Source organism: Alternaria alternata (genome assembly GCF_001642055.1).
Source record: "Alternaria alternata strain SRC1lrK2f unplaced genomic scaffold CC77scaffold_1, whole genome shotgun sequence".
NCBI lineage: Eukaryota > Fungi > Ascomycota > Dothideomycetes > Pleosporales > Pleosporaceae > Alternaria > Alternaria alternata.
The window spans coordinates 1,785,260-1,809,625 of record NW_017306190.1 but is presented as its reverse complement, the minus strand read 5'-3'; the positions used below and the strand labels follow the sequence as shown (position 1 = coordinate 1,809,625).

Below are 24,366 nucleotides of genomic sequence, written 5' to 3'. Positions count from 1 at the left end.
CGTTGAAACATAATCTGGGCGGCTGGGTGCAGGGGTTTGGGGCGTTGTGGTTGGCCAGCCCCAGCCACTCACCGCCAGAGACCTATCGATTACGTTGCCAGGCCATTCGACCCATAAACATAGGCGCAGGTGGATCCCTCGACGAGCTAGTTGAGCTGGCTACCGATTCCATCCTTTCGTGACATCTGCAGCTGCATTGCTTTGGACAAGATTTCGCAACCTGCATTCCTCGGAAACCTCTTCGCCCAGACGACGTCGAACCGTACGGCGGCGACAGGAGCTGACGTTCCCCCACCACCGTGAGCTGTCCACACGGACACGCTCTACACTACCACACCACCGCCTGGTCTCAGCCTGCGTGTAATTGCTCCACGGCGCAAGGCTCACATTCGCTATTCTTACGCCTGTCACGACGTTACGACTCTCTGTTTCCAGTTCATCGTTGCTTGCCTGCGTTGTTAGCGAGATTCCGGTTTTCTGTCGTTACCTCGTCCGTCAGCCTGGTGTGTTTAACGACTTACGCATCTATCTCACGACTGTTTCTGAACGAATTCGCCTTTGATCTGGAAACGAGTCTTCGCCGCAACAATGTCTGGACTTTCGGATCCGGGGTCGAGTGTCTACGACTCGGCCACGATGCACGTGGGAGACGGAACATGGGATTCGCAGCGCAACACTTTTCTGCTGCCCAACTTGCAAGGCCCAAACTTTGAGACGATGCGATTGAATGGTGAGAAGGCACGCCCTTAGAAGAAGAATGTACCCGCTGACCTTTTAGGCATGGGCAATCGTTTTCGTAGCATGGCCGGCTACAAGGCTCTCATCACAGCGCACGGCGTTTTAGCTGCCATTGCTTTCCTGTTCGTGATACCGGCAGCTATCTTTATGGCTAGCTTCTACCATCGGAACCCGCGAACCGCATTGCGAGTCCACATCTGGTTGCAAGTGCTGGCAGTTCTTCTCTCGACTGCTGCCATCATCTGCAGCTTCCAGGCTGTCGGCCTCGAAAGATCCCTGACCAACCCGCACCACGGTATTGGCGTTGCGCTATATACTCTTGTCATGGTGCAAGCTCTAGGTGGCTCTGTCATACACAGACTAGAGAAGGGCAAGGAACGGTTCAAGATTCCTCTCAAACTTATGGTATGTACAAGACACGAGTCATCTCAACAATTACTGACATGTTCAGATCCACCAATGGCTAGGCCGTACTATCGCACTCCTTGGAATTGCCCAGGTTCCCCTGGGGTTGACTCTCTACGGATCACCGCTAGCTTTGTTCATCCTTTTTGCCATATGGACGTTCATCCTAGTGGTCCTCTACTTCGTCCTTTCGTACAGGACCCAACCAGAGATGGACTTTGACGATCGTAGCACCTACGTAACCGACATGACCTACAGTACCAGGAGAAGCCGGCGGACGAGTAGAGGGCCTGGCGTTGGAAAGCTTGCAGCAGCCGGTGCAGCCGGTGCAGGATTAGCCGCGCTGGGGTCAAGAAGATCTCGAAGCCGTACTCGCAGCCGACGTGGCGGTACAGTGATCAGTTCACGACCTGGCTCTCGTTCTCGGCGTGATTCACGTTCTCGTGTCGCCGACTCTGAGTTCACGGAATCCTACTTGAGCGACGAAAAATACGGTGGTGATCGCAACAAGGGTTCCACATGGAAAGATCGTCTTTTAGGAGCCGGTGCCGCGGCTGGAGGCATCTTCGCCGTGAAGAAGCTGTTCACTCGCAAGCCGAAGCATCCTCCAACAGAGACAGGAAGCGATTTCAGTTACAGCCGCCCAGTTGAACCCTCCGAAGTCACCCAGACCGACCTTTCTAGACTTGAAGAAGGAAGAGCGCCTGAGTCTCCAGCAAACCGTCGTGACAACTGGCGTCGTGACAATCCGCAAGCATCGGCAATGTCTGGAAGTAATCTACGGAGTGGTCATCGTCCAGCTGGAAGTGTAACATCGATCGACTCTTTCGATAGTCGGACCAGTCTTAGCGAAGAGACCGAGATGAGACCTAGGGATCGATCATATGGACTTAAGGAAGGAGTCGCTTCGCTTGGTGTGGTTGGTTTCCTGAAGCATTCTCTGAGCCGACGCAGTAAGAAGAAGGAAGACGAGCGTGTGGAAGAGATGAGGCAACAGGATGAAGAAGAAGAACGCATCGCTCGCATGAACAGCCAACGTCGTAAGAAATACACGGGCGACGGAACGCCGAGGAGAGGCAACAGACCGCCATCTACTATTCTGTCTGACAGCGACATGACCGGTATTACACCTTCAGTGGCACCACGTCCACCCAGACCTATGGACTCTACCGTCACGCCCAACCCTAGTCGCCCTCCTCGCGCTGGTGTATATAGTGTCCTGTCCGACTCTGGATCCGAAGCCTATGACTCTCCTGGAGGCCGTCACCATAGCCGACGTCGCACCGGAGACAATCCTGTGCTGCCCGCTGGTGCGGCTGCAGCAGGCACGGTGACTTCTGCTGGATCTCCTTCTAAGAAGGAGCGCCGCGGTAGTAGAGACGACGTGGCATCTCCTCCTGTATCAGTGAAAGTCAAGATGCACAATGACGGTCGGCATGTCACCCTACGACGACTAAACGAAGAAGAAGCAGCAGCAGAACGTGAGGCAAGGAGGAGGGACCGTCGAAAGAACCGCGCTGGTAGTGTCAGTTCACTGAGTGGCGTTGGAGGAGACCGCTGGCGCAGGACGGAAGCCATGGAGGCAGCACAGGCACAAGAGATGGCACAGCAATCTGGAGTGCCTCCGCCAATGCCCATGCCTAGTTCGAGCACCTTACGCATGCCCGAGGCCAACATTCCTCCTCCTCCACCAGGTCCACCACCGATGTTCGGTAACAACCAAAACCTATCTCCGGACTACGGCAACATCCCACCTCCTCCGCCGATCCCAGCGGCGGACACTGTTTTGAGCGGTAGTCCTATCTACGGCAATGGCACGGAAACGGACCTTAGTAATTACGATTCCAACAGGCGTAGGCGGAGAGCAGAGCGCGCACAGGCTAAGCAAGCTAGGTTAGGAGGAAGTCGCGTTGAGTTTTCATAACGACTGTCTGATGGTGATGAGGAACAAAGGTATGAAAGAATGATTTCGCGAGTTGCATTTTCTCTGGCGTTCTGGGTATCGAGTTTTGGCCGTTTGGCCTTGCCGCAGATTCAGCGTCATGAGCATCACATGCTGCTGGTGATGATGAGTAAATAGATTGAGCATAGCTTTTATATACATGTATCCATCTACGCTTCGGCGTAGTATAAGTATTCGTCTTTGCTAATTTTATGCTACAACTTGATAGATGCATCTTGACACACATCGTACTACAACGCGCCACTGGCAACTAAGGCCATGCTCAACAAATTATACCACAAAACTTAACTAGCCGTATAGTAGCTTATCGTAGGTGGATAGTCACCCGTCGGCAGACCATGTGCTCTGTTCTCGTAGGGCCTGATCTTGCTCGTGTCGACGAAAGATTGCATAATGGTAGGGTGTTATAGAAGCTGTGGTGACATGAGCAGGTACTAATCAAGTTGACGGCACTAAGATCGATGACGGCCAAGGTATTGTACAGAAGATCGAGCACTGGTAGGCCTTATCGTTGGGAATTAGCATGTATACTCTAGGCTGGAGGCTATGATGAAAGTATTTGGTGTTCTACCTTACTTCCATGCCTCGCCATCTGCTTTTTTTTTTGCTGTCATGAGAAACATCCCGTTTTTTGTTTGAGCCTAGCATTGGCGGAATGATGCCCGAATCGGTGCTTTGGGTTCGAGTAAGAGTGCTTCCTGAATGGGAAATCTGTGAGGATTGGGGTACGCCTAAGTTTTCATCCAAAAAAAATAAGCTGGACCCCAGAATAACGTGTAGGGCGTCCTCTCGCGAACATAGTGGTGTCTTGATACATACATCATGATACTGATAGTTCGATACTGTATGGGTTATTCAAACAAGTCATCGCACAACCATTGCAGAGTCTGTTGTTACCATAACACCTAGGTACCTTGGTTGGATATTATCATGACTACCTAGGTACCATGGTTGAGCATGGAGATGGCTACTTCAGGCGCAGCATGGTAAGCTGTCCTCATCTCTCGCTACAATATCAACCAAGACACACGTACGCACTCAATCGCTCTATGCAAGAAACCTCACGCAGGTACTTGGTAAATATCGAAACTGTCCAAGGTCCCCAATCAAGTTTCTGGAATAAAACCAACCAAGCTCGAGCACGCAGACTAGAGTAAGTCAATGTCGAGTAAGGTATTCAGGATGCAAGATGTAGCTCGACCATTTTTCTCGGTTCGGCCGAGCAAAGTACCCAGGTAAGTACATGATCATCTATTGGCGTACCAAGACTGATTTCGTGCGGTGACAGACAAACATCCGGTGATACAACTATGAGCTGCTACTACTATGACGCTTGTAAAGTACCGATTTGATGCTACAATTAAGAGACCACTTCGAGAGACGGCAGTCTGAGCTCAAGGCACTGACTCCCGAGGATTCCCAACGTTCTTCGTCAAACGCATGCGACAACAACACAACGGACATATTGCCGTATGCAGTTCTTGATCTGCCGCCTCAAGATACATGAGTCAGCCAGCATGGGTGGACGGACGGCCTGAAGATATCTCTCCAAGTCCTACTAATGATGACTTCTTCATTAGGAGACGCTGTCCGGTTAACGGTGCTGCACACCACGATGTTGCTATCGAAGCTGCTTCATCGTGAAACGCATATCTATACTTGAGGAAGCTGCAATGCACGCTGCACGCTCTAGAACGCCACGTTCATGCTAACGGGTGACGTTGCCTTGTGTCCTCCGCGGAGCCTATGCCAAGCATCACGAATCTTACCAATGGCGCTGCCGCTAGCGGAGCATAGACGAGGGAGATACATAATTCCAGCTCCCCGGATCTACGACAAGCCTCAACACCATCGCTTATTCACACGTTACCAAGACTTCTCTCGCGAACTCCTAAGTTTCTTCCAGTTGGTTGTATTACTATCCTATGAGCAGTGACGTGTGGCGTACGCATGATACCGCTGGTGGCAAACCTACTTTTGGAGGCGGGTCCAGCCTCTCCCATTCGCGGTCTCGACGCCGTTGAACCAATTTTGATCGCTGCCGGCAGCATCTCGGAACCTTGACTGTCTCGATCCGACGGTGGAGACCGCAAAAGGCCCTTTAGGACAGAGGATATAAGCCATGAGGGAGTCGCTACTGTCCCAGTACAAAGAACTCTGTGTTTGCTGTCCTGTACGGAGAAGCACAGTTGTCGACAACGCCTCGTGGCGAATTCGGCATCCCGATGCAACCCTCACTCGCTACGCTTACCAGGGGTTTTTCCCGCGAACCTTACCAACGCATCACCAGCTGCGCCTCGCTGAAACTACCCATCGAATACGAAATCGGATCATGGCTACAGTCTATCTTCCTCCAAACCAGATGCATGAGCTCTGTCCTGCTTGTTGGGTGGCATGACGACGATTGCGGCAAGCACCGGTCCATACCGCCAATGAAGCGCACATGAAGACTCTGAGTATGGAGCAATTGTCGGCGCCATCGCCCCGTTTCTCTACCATCCGTGGGACATGCCCAGTCAGTACCGAAATTCATGTTCGGGAAGCGGTCAGTCCGGAGTTTAGGCCATGAGTCCTGTCAGGTACAATGTTCAGAGCCCAAGATTCCGCCATGGAAACCGCGTAGCGTCATGGACGGAGCCCTTTCAACCTTGCCATGTCAAAATTGCCACAATTTGAGTGCACAGTACCCTTTACATATTCGCGCGCGCATCAGCACTTGGAAAAAATGATCACAAAAACCCTAGGACATCCATTACGGAATACCTGCCCATAACAGCCCAACGGGGGAATCTCGGCTAGTTACAGGTCACCCTAGTATGGCACTAACGAAGCTCCCGTCGCTCTGCAAGAACCGCCCGTGCCATCGCTGCAGCATGCCCAGCGGTCAGCCTAGGATGTTTCTCCAAGCAAGGTCCAGCCCACCAGACCGCCTAAGCCCCATGGCTTGCGACCGTGTGGTAGGCGTTTGACCGGCGTCCGACGCGCTGCCCTGCAGACTCTTTCCCCAGCCGTGGAACCAGGGACGCAGGCCGCTTCTCCATGTTGCATCATTGGACTCGCGAGCTATCAGCCCCATGTCGACTGGCGCAGTGATGCTAACTAGTTGAGTCTAATATGCACTTTGGACGCTTGGGCTTCTCAATCGTCCAGGTTAACCAGGTGCGAATGAGCATTCATTCAAGCACAATGACACAAGGAACCTTCGATGATATCTCCCCGAGTGTAGGCGCAACATGTCTGTTGTACTAATAGGAACCAGCGGATCCGCTCGGCGACTGCATTCCTCATCAAGTAGATGACGAGACGTTCCCACACTAGCTTGCACTCCATCATGGCTTCCACTCCTACCACAACTGCTCCGGTCAAGCGAGCCTGCGATAGGTACGTATCGTCGGTACACATTCACATGCCACACCACTCATTCTTTCTCGTAGCTGTCACCGAAGAAAGGTCAAGTGCATTGGTGAAGGCACGGCCCCTTGCAAGAACTGCGTCTCTGCTGGCCTTGCATGCACATACAATGCCATCCCACAGAAGAAAGGCCCTAAAGGCAGCCGCGCCAAAGTCCTATCTGAACTTCGCGAAACTCAACGCAATGCTCAACTTGCTGCCGGATTCCCAACCGATCTTGGATTCGATGGCCGGACACTATCCTCGACATTTGCTCGCACACCTGGCCTTATGCCCCCCGCTCTCGTTGAGAGCTGCATAGAATACTTCTTCGCCCATGTCTACCCCTCAGAGCCTGTCTTGCATCGCCAAAGAGCGCAAGAAGCCGCAGTCGGTATGGACCGCTCGACAGAGGCATACTGTATGGTGGTTGCACTATGCGCCTACGTCATGATTCAGGCCAACCACAAGCCACCCGTCAGCGTACTACCACGACCAGAAATGGCCCACATGTCAAATGTCGGCATCGGCCATGTCCTGCTGGAAGAGTCGGTTCGTGTACGACAAGGCTACGATCACCGCGAGAATCCCACCCACTACAGCGTGCTCACATCATGGTTCTACAGTGGCTGCTACTTTGGACTGGCGCGCGAGAACACAGCATGGACATACCTCCGGGATGCTACTACACAAGCGCAGCTACTTGGTATGCATGACGAGGAGACCTACAAACACGACCCTCTCGATATATCACGCAAACGAGTTCTGTACTGGCTGCTCTTCATAGCTGAAAGGTATAACTACAAGTCAAGATGTCTTCTCAGTGCGCGCAACTAACTGCTTGTAGGACATATGCGTTACACAAACATCGCCCAATTACCTTACATCCAACCATCCACCCGCCTTCGCTAGACGAGGTTCCTTCCGATCGACCCATTGCCGTTGGACTGGAACTTATGATCAACATGTTCAAGATCATAGACGATACATTCATCAACCTCTGGAATCGAGTGCACAACACACATGCAAGCGCGGCATGGATTACGCAAGTCCAAACCCAACTTTCAGAGGCCGTTCCCGCATATTTTGAGTGCACAGAAGTCCAAGAAGTTCAAATCCGCATCACACAACAATGGCTGCGATCACAGGCATGGCAACTAAGTGTTTGCCAGGGCCTTGTGAGCAGCGTGTCAAATGACATCCCCCTCACATTCAAATACCCCATCGAAATCGCCAGGGACCTTCTCACTATTTCGCACCAATTTTCCCAACAAGCCATGGAAATGCACGGCGTAGGACTGGTAAGCAGTTTCTCATTTTTTTGCTCGTCAGCCCCAAAGCTGGAGATTGTCTCTGTTCGAGCCCCTCCATCTCTCGCTGGAACCATCCCTGTTGTATTTCGATCGCACTAGCGCCGCACTAGGCAACGTCTATCTCTGACGTCCATGCCCTGACTAGCCAAACTGGCTGGTCCGTCCCTCCACCTACACCCCTGCCACGTTTTGCCCTATCTGTCATGCCAAACGTTAGCTAACAGCGCTGCAGATCGAGAAGCTATTCGACATTGCTTGCTGTCTGACTGATGTCGTTGCATGCACATCCTTTTCGCCTGATGCATTTGCTTTGGGCCCTCGCGACTATGTGTCGCGTTTCCTCACTCTCATATCGACCCTTCGTGGTGGACAGACTCGATACCTTCCTCTTCTCCTCGCAAAGCTCTCCGAAGTCCTACCCAACCTTCCGCTTCCCCGGTCACTGAACCTCCCCCAGACGGTTCCCGCAGGCACGCTCGGCCTTAATGCTACTGGCTCGGGGACACTTCCCTCCAATGTCGCCGATGACTATTCGGCGAATCCCAACGCAACGTCGCCCTCGTATCCTTCAAATGATCTGATTCGTCGACTCGCCGCCCAGACCGGAGCCCAACTTCCCTTCAATACATCCCAGCATTCCATGGTCAATGTACCTACTACGCATGTGGGCGACATGTCCCTGTACGACTCCTCACACAGTACAGCACATTCGCACTCATCTAGCTCAGCTCCCAGGAGCACTTCTACGACACCTGGCCCCTACGAGACTCCTATGTCACAACGGGGGTCGCAAATCGTAGGTCACCCGACCATGCAACTCCCCACCTCGCACGGGCACATGCAGAGCCACCACATGGGCGTTAATGCTACAGCATACGACCCACGTTTTTCTATTCAAAGTTACCCCGTCGACCCCATGATGTACAAGCAATAGAATCTGGGTGTGAAGAGCAGGGATATCAACAACGGCGCAGAGGAATTCCTGGTCCTGACAGCGGACCGATTTAGATTTGGTAGTATGGTATAGCTTTTGACCATTCAAGTACATGTTCAGCCTTCGTATCGGCACAGCCTTACAATCATCGAGTGACCAAAGCTTCAAAAAAGGAGCACGTGGAACACGGACGACGTTGAACCGCCTCGTCACGAACCCGGAAGCGTCACCTGCCAGGGCTTAGGACATGAATTCCGCGATTCCCGGTTGTCAGCGATCTCAAGGCTACGAACGTCAATCCTCCGGTAGTTCTTCCGACGGGAAGGAACACTGTCAGCACACGTGCGGGAGGAGGTGCTTGCATGCAGCACCAAGCCCACCGTGGATATTTTAAGCGATTGACATGTGTCCCATGGGTTAATCGATGCACCGGCTTGCCTCTTCAAGATGATGAATCAAGGGCAACCCATGCGCTTGATTACCACAGCCATGGCCCGGACCCCCTTCTCGATCTCAAAGATTACGAAAACATGGCCAAGAGACAAGCACTGTCACTCGTGGTTCTTGGAGTGGGCATGATTGACGGTCGGAACGAGGCGGTTAGGTCTGGGAAAGCCGGTTTTGACATGACATGGTCGTACACCAGTGCGGCTGTGTAGCTTCCACGGGACCCGCAGCCAGGGAAGGGAGGGTATGGCAATCCCGGCCTGTCGTTATTACAACACGAGCTCGGAATCTACCGACACGCAGATGAAGATCATGAAGCAAGGAATGCGAATCCGGATAATTGGTTCGCAAAGGAGAAGTGAGACCTAGTACGCCTAGCATTGTACACGCGTTCAAGTTACTTGCAGTAAAGTTCACGACATGGATGCATTAAAATCCAAATAGCGAAACATGATAGGTGTCCATGTAACTACACCAGTGTTAGTTACATAGACAGGTCGAAAACGTTCAAGTCGCGAAACACACGTCATGCCACATCCCACGCGACTTTCCCATATGCAACATGGTACCGACTCATGTCCATTGGGCTGCAACAGGGCTTTCATTACCACCTGGGCACCAATCACACGATTCGCGTTCAGAGTGTCTCAAGCTTTATCTCTGGGGTCGGCCCGTCTAACGTCGGAGCGTTTTGTTAGCTGCTCTTCGCAAAAGTTTCCTCCGAGTGATCACTGACAGCCGGCGGGGACGGGGGTGGACCATGTCGCGGTTCTGGCGCTGGAGGCGTGATGGGACCCTGGGGATCAGGGACGGGTCAGCCTCGTGGAAGAGGCTTGGTCTTCGAGAAGATGTCGATTGCGCGTTCCTGTCTTGGAGAGACTGTCCAACGGCGACGGAAGGCTTGGCACAACGTGATTGATGGACCGTGACCCAAGGGAAGGGTAAGCGTGGACTCGTGATTTTACTGTCATAGTGTTCGCTATCATCCGGTGGCCTTTGCATCATCCCTGGTGGAAGAGACATTGCGCGATTAGTCGTACGTTGCAGTCGCGTACAACGTTAGTATTGCGAGGTCTGGGGCATAGTTTGGTACAGCGCACGCACTGAGTCTGAGACTGGGTGTTTGAGCATTAGCATTGTTGAGATTTGCTGCAATTACACCTGGCCCAGCTGCCCAACGCGGTCTGCGACGTCCTGACGCTCGACCATATGGTCCATGGTCTTCAAAAACTTTATTCCTCTACTCCTATTGTAGCAAGTGGCGAATATACCAACTCACTCATGCCCTCCCATGTAACGGTATATTCCACTTCTCAATTTCTGTCCATGCTTCCTCTTGTCGGCCCGATTTTCGCCGCGCTAGGTTTCGCACTCCGCTGACAACCCAGACGGAGACACCGAGTGATCAGGAACCGATCGCCAGGCTCCTCGAAATGGGGCTTCTTTCCCCTCCCTGGGCGCTTGGAGGAAGAAAGGGTCTCGGCTTACGGGTTAGTCATGGAAGATGGCGGCAATCGTTCACGTAAGTTGCAGGTGGTCACATCAGGTCTTTGCACTAGTCTGATGTGGTTGTTACTGATGACTAAGATTGGGTCAAAATTTCATTGGCGGGTAACATCGCCGCCTGACTCGTATTCGCTTGTACATGCGGTATATGTTTCCCAAGCGGTGGTAGTTCTACATCCCCGGATGCTCCCATTCGCTAGTAGTTAGCTGCACAAATTATTATTGTTTAATCATATGGGAACAGGAAGGAACGAACGGCATGCAGATGTAAGATGCAATGCGACATGCACTGTCTATTCCGCTGATACACGCAACACTGGAACGCGTGCTCATTTCGCATTCCATTCTTCGCAGAATCCACGGCGACATCGGGACAGATCCCTATTTCGCAGCTTGTTCCCATTGGTGCGGAGTGTAGCTTGACTCGCTGGCTCAACTCCCTGGGCAGAAAAAACCTAAGCTGAAAAGACCTTACTACGTACGTAGTCCTTGCACCACACTACCAGTTGCTTTTGGTGGCACCGCTGCACGCCATTGCGTCTTGCAGCTCACAGCGCACCGGCTTGAATTTCGGGACGTCGTGGCTGGCATGCACATGCGCACCGTTGCACCAGACTTGCGCGCCGTCGCTGCGCAAGGCTGCAAACGTCCAGCGTTGTACTTCAAAGGTCTTGTGATCCCAGCCTCGACGCCTTGACGGGTTGCGGTATCGATCGTGACGACGCTTTTGCTTTTCAGCTTTGCATCGTCAAGAACGCTTGGCCCAATCACAACAAGGATGGCAGAATCGATCCTCGCTTGTCCAGAGCGCGTGCGTGCGACCGCGCATTGCGATCGCAGCAATCGCAGTTGGAAGAGCGATCGAAATTCGAAAGACCTCGGGATCTTCGTATATCGCAGCCAATGACACTGGCTACGAACGACTCCTCCCGTGCAATCGCCACTCCTGTGTCCAGAATATCAAACATGTGAAGTGATCGCGGTTCCGCTCCAATGCGATGAATCTGCTGCAATCGGTGTGCCACAAGCGCATGTCTGTTCCGAGCATCCGGAAGCGCGGATCGCCTTCTCCCGTTCAGGGTCTTGTCGATTTTCGCAAGCAAAGTCTCTAAATCCTGCACTTTCCTAGACGCATGCGCTGAGCCGAATCTTGTCCAAGCGATGGAGGTGCGGAAACGTTGATTTTTGGCTGATCGGTGTGTGGTTGCATGGCATGCTTAAGACAGCAATTCTCCAACTGGCTCCTGTAAGGTAAGAGCAGGATGTGGCTTGACGCGGCCTCGTATGTTCTGAATGCTCGTATGCCCGAAGTACAAAGCGACCTCACTTGAAGAGTACTTCCATATTGCTCGGAATAGGAGTATTGCTGCACGGAGATCATACCTGAAAGACACTAGACAATCTTGCTCTATCTTGAGTAAAATGCGCCTCTCAAAATTCTTGCGCTCTACCTACGTATTCAAGATAAAAAATCAGCCAGGCCACCAGCAAATCGATTCCGAATATCTCGTATGCATAGTAGTTTTCACTTGCCGTCAAGGACTAACACGAAGTAGAGCACCGGTTCCTCGATTCCTGATGTTGTCGAGTACATATCCATCCACAGATAAGAGCATGAGTCCATACTCGTTCCCGTTTTTCTGCACCAGCCTCCAATTCCTATTGTACGACTCAGTCAATCCTGGATACCACGCAGGGCCTTGCATATATCGTGATAAGACTGATATCACTGCTTATCGTGCCAATATTTCCTTTTCCCCGAAGCATGTTGTCATCGTGTTCTCGTACATTCCACCAACATCGTTGCCCTCCAAAACACACATTCCATGGCAAGACCAGACAGCGGTCATTCAAGCATTTACCCGTCCTTATTCCCGCTGCTGTTCTATCTATTACTCTGGATTCCGATTCCCCGACTGATACGCGTCCGCGGATATAAGAACAGTACCCCGCCAAGACTCATCACACAGACGTGATATCGACGTAGCACAACTTGGCGCACATGTGAAAATGGTTGATTGAGCCGCAAAATCCAGGAAACACACGCGCGATACACGGATCGACTCAGTAAAACCCAGTACCTTGTTGCCTATTGTCACTTCGCCGAGCCGCATTCAATTCGGCGACCACATTCACTCGCAATATGGAAACAACTTGCCACGTATCTCCTCCACAGCGGCCATGAGAAGACCACTCAAGGAACCTGGTCTGCCGCCCACCTCCACTTATCATGGAACGTCTTTTTTCGTTATATCCGGAATTACAATCACGATGTTGCTTTTTTCGTTTCCTTTGGGCGAATTCCCGATCCTCTTTACTCTAAGATGGAGGCAGAAAATGCTTCCAACCGAGCTGCGGAGACATCATTCACACATGTGCAGATGCTAGTTCCGTTGTATGCCGATGTTGCCGCGCCGTCGGCATGGCCAAGCGTTTGTGGGCCGTTGTTTCTGTATCTGCATGTCTCCAATGCCGCTTGACAAACGAGCATAATCCAGGCGTCGCCGAGAATTTCCAATGCATGACTTGTATACACGTCCGGCTTTGATCCGGAAAGGTTAAGACTTGCTCCGGCCTGGAGTCTAAGCGTAAAACCATTGTCTAGTCATGGGTAAGCACCATGTGAAAAACCTGAAGACACGCTGTAGACGCATCATTTCATAACCCTTAATGGCGACATACTGGGAGGTATTGCTATGTATAAGAAGGTGATTGACGTAAGCAATCGAATTAGAGGGCTGCTGAAGCATCCAGAACGATGTGTAAAATATACGAAGATATGGAAGTCGTCGAATGACTAAGGGCGTATTCCTCTACGGTCTCTATCTAGCCTCGACTGTTGCCCATTACGTGCTTGAGATCGTGGAGACTGATTATCAGTCAAGCGGCAAACTCTCTACCCACCACATTCCCCCCCCCCCCCACTGTATACCCTCCAACATGTCTCTTTCCATCAGTCCTCAGTCCTCCTTCACCTAGTACCTCATCTCCGCCCACGCCTTGCCCACGCGCAGATATGATGGAGGGGGTAGAACTCCCAGCAGTGATACGCTATCCATCGTTAATGATACCACGCGGGACGCGTGATCGCTGTCCACTGGCCCCGAGCGCCAGGTCTTGCCCCTGGACACGTCGAGCAAGCTTCGTTAGCTGTTGCAACAATCACAGCCTTGCAGCGTACGCCGAAGCTCCCTTTATCATTCTTGCCGATGGTCTTTGTCAAGACACAGGCCTTGTTCAAATCCGCCATTCCATTTCAGGCCTTGGTCTGAGTAGATCCTTGAATGTATCGCATCAGCTTTTACTAGAGAGATACCTTCAGTTCTAGGGGCACAACCTCTTTCCACTCACCGTCCAGTCGCAGAACCACCGAAAATCGTGGATCGCTTGGTCCCATTTCTCCACACTGGGACTGTTGCTCGTTGGACTCTCCGTAAAATGCTGGGAAAAACTCCTCACATTACAAGGTGAATTCCGTATACGTAGATAGTCACTCGGCTCCACCGATCTTCCAGTCATGCGACAAACATCATTCCGGGATGAGAAACTAGATGCACTAGCTAGCCTCTCAAATACTGTATCATAGGCATCCCGATTTGCAGATTCCCACACATCGCGATCCACAGTCTTTCCCTTTTTCAGGCCATCCCAATCCTGCCTTCCATACGTCCTCCGTTCAGCAGAGATCCATGCCGGCATACTCACTATCCGTACAAAGTCGTCGTTAGCGAACACTGCTTGGGAAGTCCTTTGCGAGCTTTCGATACGTGCACACTCACTAAACTGGTTCACCGTCTGCGTAGCTGTCGCAACCCTGCATATAGTCCTTCCTGATACTTATACAGCAGCTAGTTGATGTCTGCCAACATTCGCTTCCCCCTATGCTCAGACGCATACGCTCTAGCCATACTAGTTTAGGCCCTCTGCCTGAAGCTTTAGTGTTCGTTGTCTGACGTTTAGCTTGTTTCGGACTAGGTATTTGTGGTGTGAAGTCGCAGCGTCACACAGAAGAAAATTTCGATCAGTGAATATCTAGCAGAGGCAGGAGCAACCACGTGGCAAGCAGAATGGCACACGTTCTACTCAATGAAAACCAATATCATGATCGAGGGCATGAGAGAATTGAGAACCAGGCTACTAGTAGCTGCTCATGATATGCTATGTACTTTCAACCATGTTTTGTTCAAGGTGTGTGTTCCTTTAGGTGTTAGACGCGACTACCTCTGCTGGGAAGCGAAGCATGCCGCTGAAGACTTCTGCTTGAAATCGCACTGAAACATTATTGCGCTCTCCCGCCCTTGCCCACGGTCACTCAACGTGGTTACCATCCCCCACTCGTGGTGATAACGAAGATTCTACGCACCGTGCACGACCTCCAGCTGGCGCTCTGAAACATCGAGGAGAAATTGGAAGAGAGTGCTAGGCTGTAAAGATTGGATGGTACCCGCTGTAGCCGGAGGAAGGGCGAATAGATGTGACCATGCGTAACATCCATCAGACGAGGGCAGCTGTCAATACGAAGGAGCGAGGTCCGTGACGAGTATTGTGGTAAGCCTAACAAGTGCTCATGACTTTGACGTGTTACTCACTGGATGCAGACGAGACCGAGCTTGCCTCGATTGAGATCCAAGAAGTGGACATGTTATCGGAAAAGTATTGGAAGGTTGTTGTGAGCCTTCACAACATGGTTGAAGCAAGCACCGAAGTTTACCAGAGGGAAAGTCCAGTCGGAAACAGATACAATTTACGTTGGACCGGGAGAAAAAAGGCTTCGGGATTTAACGAGGTATCATGCTGGTTTGAAGGGCACGACGGACAAGATGCTTTGTAAGGTAAGACAGCATATGCTGACACTGTAGATTCTCTATTGAGGAAGGCGTGGTATGCAAGAGTTGAAGTTGATGGTAAGGCAAGCCGAAAGTCTGCCCTCTTTGATCTAGGAACACAGCTTAGAAGATTTGAAGGCAAAGGTAGCACATGCTGACTCTGTTGCTCCTTTGTTGGAGAAGCATGGTATGCGTGTTCTGAAGAAGAGTGTAAGGAAGGCCGGGGGCTCTGGTTCCTGTACTTGAGAAGCATGATATGGAAGGTCCGAAGGAGGTCATCGCGGAGGGAGAGGCTGCCTTGGAGACGGAATAAGGGCCTCAAGAGACGATCCTGGAGGAGAGGTGTAAATCTAAGGAATTGACAGTGTCCTACGAAAGGAGAGTAGAAAAGTGTGGGCTGCTCAGTGGTGAATCGAGTAATTTACGTGGAGTGTTGGCCAAATCGCAAAAATGGTTGGTGAGCTGAAAAAAATAGGTGCAGCGATACTAGGTATCACCGATCGATTGATAATTAGCCCTCTCGCTTTCAAGCATACCGTATAGATGGATCTGACAAAGGTTAGAATTGGTGTCACTAGAATGAATCCATACCGCAGATGAGGCTGTAACAATGAACTATGAACTATGAATGCTTTAGTCTGGCGGTGGCATGACTTCTAACTCATGCTCAAACTCTCAATCGCCAGGATCGTGCGAGATAAACCTCGTAGCCTTCTTTTGCTAGCGAGTCTCCGCCCCTTGTACTTCCAGACCTATCTGTTCTTAGTCACCATCTAGGTCGCCTATTCAGAATCCCATTATCCGCGACAGAGGAGCAAATGTGTCACTTCACAAATTTGCTTTTTAAACAAGCCCCAATCCCCTGTGCCCATGTTCAAACCATAACTTACAGCTTCTCAAAGGGGCACTCTCCTTGTGCATACGCTCGTCTATGCCTTCCATCAAAAATGATACTCCGATCTCATTAGTAGTGAGGGCAAGAAGAAAAGTTTGCTTGGATGTGAAAATAAGGATAAATGCCTGATCTAAAGATTGAAATTGGGGATAGAAAGAACCCTGTTAGCCAACTAGGGCTGATGTATAGCAACAATAACAATGAAGTGCGTGTCTCGAAGTTTGAGAGCTTGGACCTTGGCTCTGAGAGCCGCTGCAGCAGACTCACATCGACTGGATCCGTCCATAACCCTTACATACTGCGTCCTGAAGAATGTAGGGGCGCTGTGGCAACTGAGAACAATGACGGTTGTACCCAGATTCTTTCACCCATTCATAGCACACACCTTGAGACCAATAGGGCTCTCTTCACGATAATTTACCTGCAAGATACGTCATTCCATTCCAGATATTGATGTTTCCCGCTAGTTGTACGTATCGCGTCTCACTTAAAAACCCGGCGCATGTTGGTAATACTCCGCTCGTGTGACCTCGTCTCCACTTGGTGTTTGCTGTTGTGTGTGTAGATGGAACTGCTGCACATGTGAATGTAGCGTTGGTGCGTTTCGGTGTACGTCTTGCTGCTAGTAGGCGTTCTGAGGCACTTGGTAGCCACCCATCTGCGGTTGCTGGGCCTGAGCCTGGGCCTGTGCTTGCATCTGCGCCATTTCCTGCTGCCTCTGTGGCAGGTCACTGAACCAGGGATGCTGAAGTGCGTTCGCAGCGGATATGCGCATCTCTGGCCGCAACTGGAGCATACAGTTGAGGAGGCTGAGACCGACCTGGTCGACTTGTGGCAGTATAAGGCGTAGGTCCTGGGTGTGGTAAACAGGAAAGTTGTTCTTGTACTCTGGCAGCTGCGAGATGCCCGGCCATGATCGTTCAGATGGTGTGCCCATAAGCCTGAAGATCTTCTGAACCTGGTCCTCGTTGGTGGTTCCTGGAAAGAGTGGCCGCCCAGTGTACATCTCAGCCATGATGCAGCCTGCCGACCAGATATCGATACTTGTGTTGTAGGTTCTGCTGCCGAGCAGGACGTCAGGGGCACGGTACCATAGAGTTACGACTTCATTTGAGAAGGTATTTACGGGGATGCCGAAAGCGCGAGCGAGACCGAAGTCGGCCAACTTCAGCTGGCCGCGGTTGTTGATCAGGAGGTTCTGGGGCTTCAGATCACGGTGGAGGACGCGGGCCTCGTGGCAAAAAGCGATTCCTTTCAGCAGCTGGTACATGAAGGACTTGATGGTTGCAGGATCCAGAGCACCGCGGTCACCCCGCGAGTCCATATACCTCTTGAGATCCTTGTCCATGAATTCGAAGACCAGCATGAGCTTGTTCTCAGTATGTATGACATCGTGTAGCAGGACAATGTTCTCGTGTCGCAGCTCCTTCATGAGCGAGATCTCGCGGATAGCGGTCGAGGGCGTGCCTTCCTCCGAGTCAAGATGTATCTCTTTCAGGGCTACCAGCTCGCCCGTCTGGCGGTTGCGACCCTTGAACACCTGAGCGAGTTAGCATGCAATGTGTGAAGTGCATCGTGGCTGCCTACAGTAGCATATGTTCCCTCACCAAGCTTCTCCAGCTGCTGGAAGGAGCTGGGGTGTCTTCTGTTGTCCATGGTAGGTACAATGGGCACAGTGTGGCCGTCGCCGAGGTTGCGGACGCTGATGGACGAGTCGGTGCGCTGCGGGGCTACAAGAGTGCCGGCGTGGACTGGCTTGAGACTGCCCGGGGGCGCTCGCGAGGTAAACTTGGGGTCCCAGAGGATGGCCGAGGCGGTCGTGAGCTGGCTAGCAATGCGCAGAGGTGAGGGCGGGCGGGACTTGTCGGGGGTTGGGGCTGGTGACGCCGTTTTGGTGATGTGGGTAGAGAAGAAGTGAGCGAGGGGGGATGGTTAAACAAGGGTCCGGTCGCGATAGCAGCAAAGGTGGAATGGATCTTCGTCGGCGCTTGTGTCGAGTTCAACGTTGCGCGAGTCGATGAGTGGGATGTGGGTGGATTTGGTGGGGCGCCAGAACAGCCGCCTGACTTTGCGCTACCGCCGACAGCCACCCATCGAGCCTTCTCGCCCTGTCCGTGTGCATGGTCCTTCACCACACTAGCTGCTATTTCTAGATGCAGTAACCCACGATGGTGCTTTGGAGCATTTCCATTGGACGCTACGAAAAATGACTGAGAACAACAATGGCAACCAACGCCACATCAACGGCGCGAGGAGCGCGCATACATGGACATGCTTCAACAGGGCGCTTTAGCAATATACTTCGTTCATCATTCCATGAGTGCTATGCCTCAAGCATGCTCTTTACCCACCCAGGCACAGTCGGTCTCTTCTCCCAGCCTTCTTTCCACCCCTCCCTCCACCCTTCTTTACTGGCAGGCATAGCAAATACCGCCGTAACCAACCACGCAGTTTCCCCTTTCTTAATATCCTTTTGCACAATGGGCAACACTGTCCTACTCTCGACAAGATTGCTGTTCGCATCAGCCAGGATTACACTACCCTGTCGTTGGCTCTGGTAGATATCCGTGATGCCGACTGCGCCTGTACGGGGCGAGGCTGCGAAGGCGGATGCATGGTCTGAGGAGGCGCCTTCGGGGACTGAGGTGTCTAATTTACGCAGTGTACCGTTCCATTCAGTGAGGAGGCGACCGTCAGACTCGCGTGCGCCGTACACAGCCCATGCGCCTTCTGCGCTCTTGACGTCTCGACCCGAAATCACACGATGGACGCGCAGATGCCAGTTTGGTGTATCCTCGGCTGGCGGGATCAGATACGATGTTATCTCCACATCACTCCATGGCTTCATGCTCGACACCAATACAGGCACTCCATCGCGATCCTCAATCTGCGAATCACCGTTAAGTGCCCTCCGCATTTTCCACAGCTCGCCCCCGTCGTCAGAGAAGGCGAGTTGCGACTCTGGCACGAATTGTTCGAGTTCCTGGTAACCAGTGGAAACAGAGTATGCAAAGGCGGCGCTGTAGGCGAACTTACCGTACTTGGCGTTGCTGTTCTTGATAGCGTAGTGGCAAGACTGACCGCTCGAGAGGAGGAAGGTGTGGCCGCCGGACCGGCAAACGATTTGACGTGGATGAGGGAGCGAACGCACAACGCGGGTGTTGGCAAAAGGATGTGGCTCTTCTTTAGCAGACCAGAAGGGATGTGACTCTGGGACTGCGAGACAAGCAAAGGCGAGCATGCACCAGTATGGACTTTGCGGCGAGTTGTAGTTCTCGGCTAGGTAGTAATTGGGGTACGAGTAGCCCACTGTGAGCATGCCGTTGGACTGGAAGATGTCGTGTTGCGTTGTCCACCAACGTAAATTGCGCATCCAAATTCCCTTAACTACGCCCCAGGAAAGAGGTTCAGGAAGCTCGAGGTCGGCGTAGGCGACGGCGCCCCAAAAGGCTACCATGGCCCATCGATACGTCAACGAGCGACCAAAGGTAATGGCGCGGCCTTCAGGGTCGAAGTAATGGACAAAGTCAAGGGCGTACATGTGTGCGCGCTTCTTGTACTCTTCGGCTTGCTCCGGGTCAATGTCTGCGGCGAGTTTAGAGTAGAGGAGCTGCAGGTATTGGATCGCAAAGGAGCCGGAGTAGTAGTCCATCTGGCGATATGTGTCAGGTCCATCGTTGGACCAGCCATCACCACGATAGTACGTGTTCAGCTGCTTGATATCCTTCTCTAGCTGCTCTTTTGACCACTTCGCCCCATTCCTCTCGAGTCCCAGATTGGCGAAGACGCGGAACCAAAGCCTAGCAAAAACTTAATATCACATCTCAAGATACAGCATGACAGGGACTTGAAGAAACAAATGGCTAGCATACCAGTTTGTATCCGGCATCTTCTTATCGTTCATACTCCCTAACCACGTCTCCACATTCTTCTTCTGCTTGTCCGTCAATGGATCCCAAAACTGTTTATTCGCAACAGCAAGCGTGAATCCAATCGGGCACGCCTCCACCATCCTCTGATCTGTATCCTCCATGTACCCCCAGAACTCTGGACTCTCAGGATCCGTGCCAGAAATGAGGCCTTGAACAAACTTGTCGGTTGCTGGATACTTGCCGCCACCAGCTAGCAGCGGTGCGAGACCCCATAGTGGGCGTGCGAAACCCTCAACCTGAGCACCTGTCTCATCAAAGCGTGTACCTGTGGAGCCTACCTTGATCAAAGCATTGTCTGGAGAGAAACCAGGAATGAGGGGATCCAGCAGTGAACCTACGGCGGCAACAACATCGTCACGCGTCTTGAGCGGATTCGTGGAGAAAGGGTGCAGGTCGAAAGCCCGATTGGTATTTGCTGTCGTGGCTGTCATGCTTCCGGTTTCCGGTGCCCTAGGGTAGTTGCTTCTGCAAGTGGCTGACCACAATCGATACGATACGTCTCTACCTGGGTGGACCGACTGACGGTGAATATGCAATGCAAACTTCCGTGTCCGCTATCTCCGCTGCGCGGGCGATTATGTTCAGTTTCCTTGGCGATAAGTTTGTCCAGAAATGATCTTGACGTGAGCTGCTGATGGATTGGTATTGGTGGTGTTAAGCGCAGCCGAAATGCCCAGGAGCCCAGAACTCCAAGACGGAAGCAACCTGTACAAGCTGCGGATTCGGGCGTGATGAGGCGAAAAGGCTTAATTCCGGTATTGATTTTCGCCGCAGTCGTTTACACGAGACGAACGTTTATTCCAGTATTGACAGTCTTGAGGCTCTTCTTGCGTGGGGCTGGTGGTGCGTCTTAAGTGGTGACTGCAGGTGTTGAGTGTCGCAACTTCCACCGAGGTTCGCGACACCAAACCCCGAAGCTTCTCTTTTGCCTGAAAAGCTACAAAGTATCCATCACCCCACGACCATATTCGACAACTCGTGGACGTCCATTTTGCCTACATGAACCGTCACCTCTCCACAGCATCCACAATCCTTTGCAATCGACCCATCACGCGTCGGCGCGACCGTGGGGCATCCATGACCCCGACCACTTCGCAGGTCTAATACGCGGATAAATGGCCACAACAACCGTAGCGCCTGCTATCAGCGGGGGTCAGCATCTTACCAAACCAAACACGGAAAGGCTGGCCGTTGCTCAATTCTCCCCCAACACTCGAGAGTGGGGACACCCCAGACTGGTCTGCCGACCTGGGGACATGGCTCTTGGCAAGTCTTGTTTCATTGAAGTTGCAACGCCACGCTTCCTCGCAACTGGACGGAAAAAGGCGCGGACTTGGCGGTTCCAAGACGGCCTTTCACTGACTCCACAAATCCCACCACGAGGTTTCCGCCGAGCCAAGACAATATCACCACCATGCTCTCTTTGAGAAAGTGCGGTGCTGGTTCTGAATCGACCCCATTGGCCGGAGCCACGAGGACTCGTCCATCTAACGATCTAGCTACCTGGTCTGGGGAAGTCGGTTGGCTCTAGCGGCAGCAGTGAGAGCTGTCTGTGGAGGATTTGGAACGTGGAGTCTGGGGTCTAGTCTGGGGTTCACGATAGCTTGAGGCAAGATGGCAAAGACCGCGGCGTTGGACCAGGCAGTTACCCCGTCTTGAGCAAGGAGCTAGTGCTGCGAGGATAGCGGGATAGCGCATGGGCCGCAGTACCATCCTGTTTATATAGATGGTCATGCACATCCCACTGGGGTTTTGAACATCAGTCTGCGGAGACATCTCTCTCTTCACTCATTCCCTTCGAGCTCCATCTGGTGCCGTACACCAGCGTCTGGTCCAGGGTCAGTTTGAGGTTTAGCAGTCGCCCATCGACAAGGTATGTACTCTGTCATATGTTACACAACATCATGCATGCTAACGATAAGATAGATCTTTATAGCCAGCCGATACGGTAGAACATCGCCAACTATCCGCCGTCATGTCGTCTCCATCCGCCGGTGCGAAGTTCATTCGCATGATTGTCAAGAACGACTCCATCAAGACTGATCCTCATGAGATTTACGGATGGCGCGCCTTCGCCATGGCTGGTTCAGCCTGCTTTGGTGGCATGTTGTTCGGATTCGATATCGGAACCATTGGTGGTGTACTTGAGCTGAAGGAGTTCCAAGAGTATGTGCTCCCTCTGCACTTATTTCCGTCTTCACAACACTGACATGACATGTAGCAAATACGACATTACCAACCTCGACAAGGTCGGCAAGGCCAACTTGAACGCCAACATCGCCTCAACTCTCCAAGCTGGCTGTTTCGCCGGTTGCTTCGTCGCCTCGTGGTTCGCCGATCGCTGGGGTCGTAAGATGGCACTCCAGGTCGCTGGTCTCGTGACCATTGTCGGTTGCGTTATTCAAGCCGTTGCCATGGGTTCACTCGAGGCCATGTACGTCGGTCGCTTCGTCGCTGGTCTCGGTGTCGGAGGCGCCTCCATGGTTGTCCCTCTTTACATCTCAGAAAACGCTCCTCGTGGTATCCGTGGCGGTCTCACCGGTCTTTACCAATTGGTAAGTTGTGCCTCTACGAGATGCATGTGAGACATACACTGACTCGTATTTAGTTCATTGCTACAGGAACCTGTAAGAAATGGCCCTGTACGAACTGCATGTGAACCAAATACTGACAGAGATAGGTCTCGCGTTCTGGGTGAACTACGGATCGCTCATGCACCTCTCCGGCGGTGCGCAAGTCTACATTGTTCCTCTCGCTCTTCAAGCTCTTCCCGCTGTTCTCCTTGTCGGCTGCATGGCCCTGAACAAAGAGTCGCCCCGTTTCCTCGCCAAGCAAGACAAGTGGGAAGAGGCCACTACCGTCCTTGCCCGCATGCGAAACCTGCCATCGTCTCATGCCTACGTCCAGGATGAGATCAAGGACATCGCCGATCAGCTCGAGCACGAGCGTATGCTTGTTGCCGGTGCTAGTGTCAAGGATCTTCTCAAGGAGATGTTCACCATCCCTGGTAACCGCAAGCGCGCCCTCATCTCCATCGGACTCATGATCTGCCAACAGATGACTGGAACGAACGCCATCAACTACTACGCACCTCAAATCTTCGCCGCCCTCGGACTCAAGGGTAACTCGGTCAAGCTTTTCGCTACCGGTATTTATGGTATTGTTAAGATGGTCGGATGTTTCGCCTTCTTGATCTTTGCCGCCGATTCTCTTGGTCGTCGTCGTTCGCTCCTCTGGACCTCGATCGCACAGGGACTGGCCATGTTCTACATTGGTATCTACATGCGTGTTGACCCGCCCATCGCGGGAGAGCCCGTACCAGGTGCCGGATACTTTGCCCTTGTCTGCGTGTTCCTCTTCGCCCTCTTCTTCCAGTTTGGTTGGGGACCAGTTTGCTGGATCTACGTGTCTGAGATTCCCGCCGCACGTCTCCGTTCCCTCAATGTTGCCATCGCTGCTGCTACTCAGGTAAGTTCTGACTGTATGAGATGCATGTGGGTTATGTACTGATTTTATACTAGTGGCTCTTCAACTTCGTCGTCGCTCGCGCTACTCCCAACATGATGGCTACCATGGGTCAGGGTGGTTACGGAACTTTCTTCACCTACGGTTCATTCTGCTTCACCATGTTCATCTTTGTCTGGTTCCTCATTCCCGAGACCAAGGGTCTGTCGCTCGAGAAGATGGACGACCTCTTTGGTATCACTGAGCTTGTCAAGAACATGGAGGCTGATCGCGAGAACCACGCCCATGGCACTGAGCTCGACATGGACGGCAAGAACTCGACTGTTGTCCGTGAGGAGAAGGTCGGTCACTAGACGACTGTATGCGAGATTTGTTGCTGCCAGTTTGTTTCTGGTCGAGGCTAGGCTGTCGTTACTTAGCACTAGCATGATGATTTAATGAAGTCACGAGCTTCGTGCCACTCTTTGCACAAACACTTGTTCAAGACCGCATATGGTTATGTGGAGAATGTGACATGAGAGAGAGAGAGAGAGAGAGAGAGAGAGAGAGAGA

General features: G+C 52.2%; 6 protein-coding genes across 6 annotated transcripts; 4 read left to right on the top strand and 2 right to left on the bottom strand.

Moving 5' to 3' along the window:
- Positions 1-588: 588 nt before the first annotated feature.
- On the top strand, positions 589-3,067 carry CC77DRAFT_1056444 (hypothetical protein; the record flags this gene model as incomplete). Its single annotated transcript, XM_018527911.1, has 3 exons — positions 589-730; positions 779-1,143; positions 1,190-3,067. 3 exons carry the CDS (start codon positions 589-591, stop codon positions 3,065-3,067), a joined length of 2,385 nt encoding a protein of 794 aa, XP_018391791.1.
- Positions 3,068-6,437: 3,370 nt separating this feature from the next.
- CC77DRAFT_925341 (hypothetical protein) lies at positions 6,438-8,743 on the top strand (the record flags this gene model as incomplete). Its single annotated transcript, XM_018533858.1, has 4 exons — positions 6,438-6,487; positions 6,541-7,290; positions 7,344-7,797; positions 8,042-8,743. The coding sequence occupies 4 exons, from the start codon at positions 6,438-6,440 to the stop codon at positions 8,741-8,743; spliced, it is 1,956 nt and encodes a 651-aa protein (XP_018391790.1).
- A 3,069-nt stretch (positions 8,744-11,812) lies between these two features.
- On the top strand, positions 11,813-12,839 carry CC77DRAFT_43771 (hypothetical protein). Its single transcript, XM_018531683.1, has one exon. It carries the CDS (start codon positions 11,990-11,992, stop codon positions 12,614-12,616), a length of 627 nt encoding a protein of 208 aa, XP_018391789.1. The 5' UTR covers positions 11,813-11,989; the 3' UTR covers positions 12,617-12,839.
- A 4,200-nt stretch (positions 12,840-17,039) lies between these two features.
- Positions 17,040-18,226, bottom strand: CC77DRAFT_923954 (Pkinase-domain-containing protein; the record flags this gene model as incomplete). Its single annotated transcript, XM_018533771.1, has 2 exons — positions 17,040-17,957; positions 18,005-18,226. Coding segments are annotated over 2 exons (1,140 nt in total), but the record flags the coding sequence as incomplete, so codon positions are not given.
- Positions 18,227-18,740: 514 nt separating this feature from the next.
- CC77DRAFT_924816 (hypothetical protein) lies at positions 18,741-20,780 on the bottom strand (the record flags this gene model as incomplete). Its single annotated transcript, XM_018533823.1, has 2 exons — positions 18,741-20,217; positions 20,290-20,780. The coding sequence occupies 2 exons, from the start codon at positions 20,778-20,780 to the stop codon at positions 18,741-18,743; spliced, it is 1,968 nt and encodes a 655-aa protein (XP_018391787.1).
- Positions 20,781-22,024: 1,244 nt separating this feature from the next.
- Positions 22,025-24,365, top strand: CC77DRAFT_39619 (quinate permease). The gene is made up of 6 exons (XM_018531526.1): positions 22,025-22,222; positions 22,276-22,515; positions 22,571-22,904; positions 22,958-22,976; positions 23,030-23,817; positions 23,871-24,365. The coding sequence occupies exons 2-6, from the start codon at positions 22,325-22,327 to the stop codon at positions 24,165-24,167; spliced, it is 1,629 nt and encodes a 542-aa protein (XP_018391786.1). The 5' UTR covers positions 22,025-22,222; positions 22,276-22,324; the 3' UTR covers positions 24,168-24,365.
- Position 24,366: the final 1 nt, after the last annotated feature.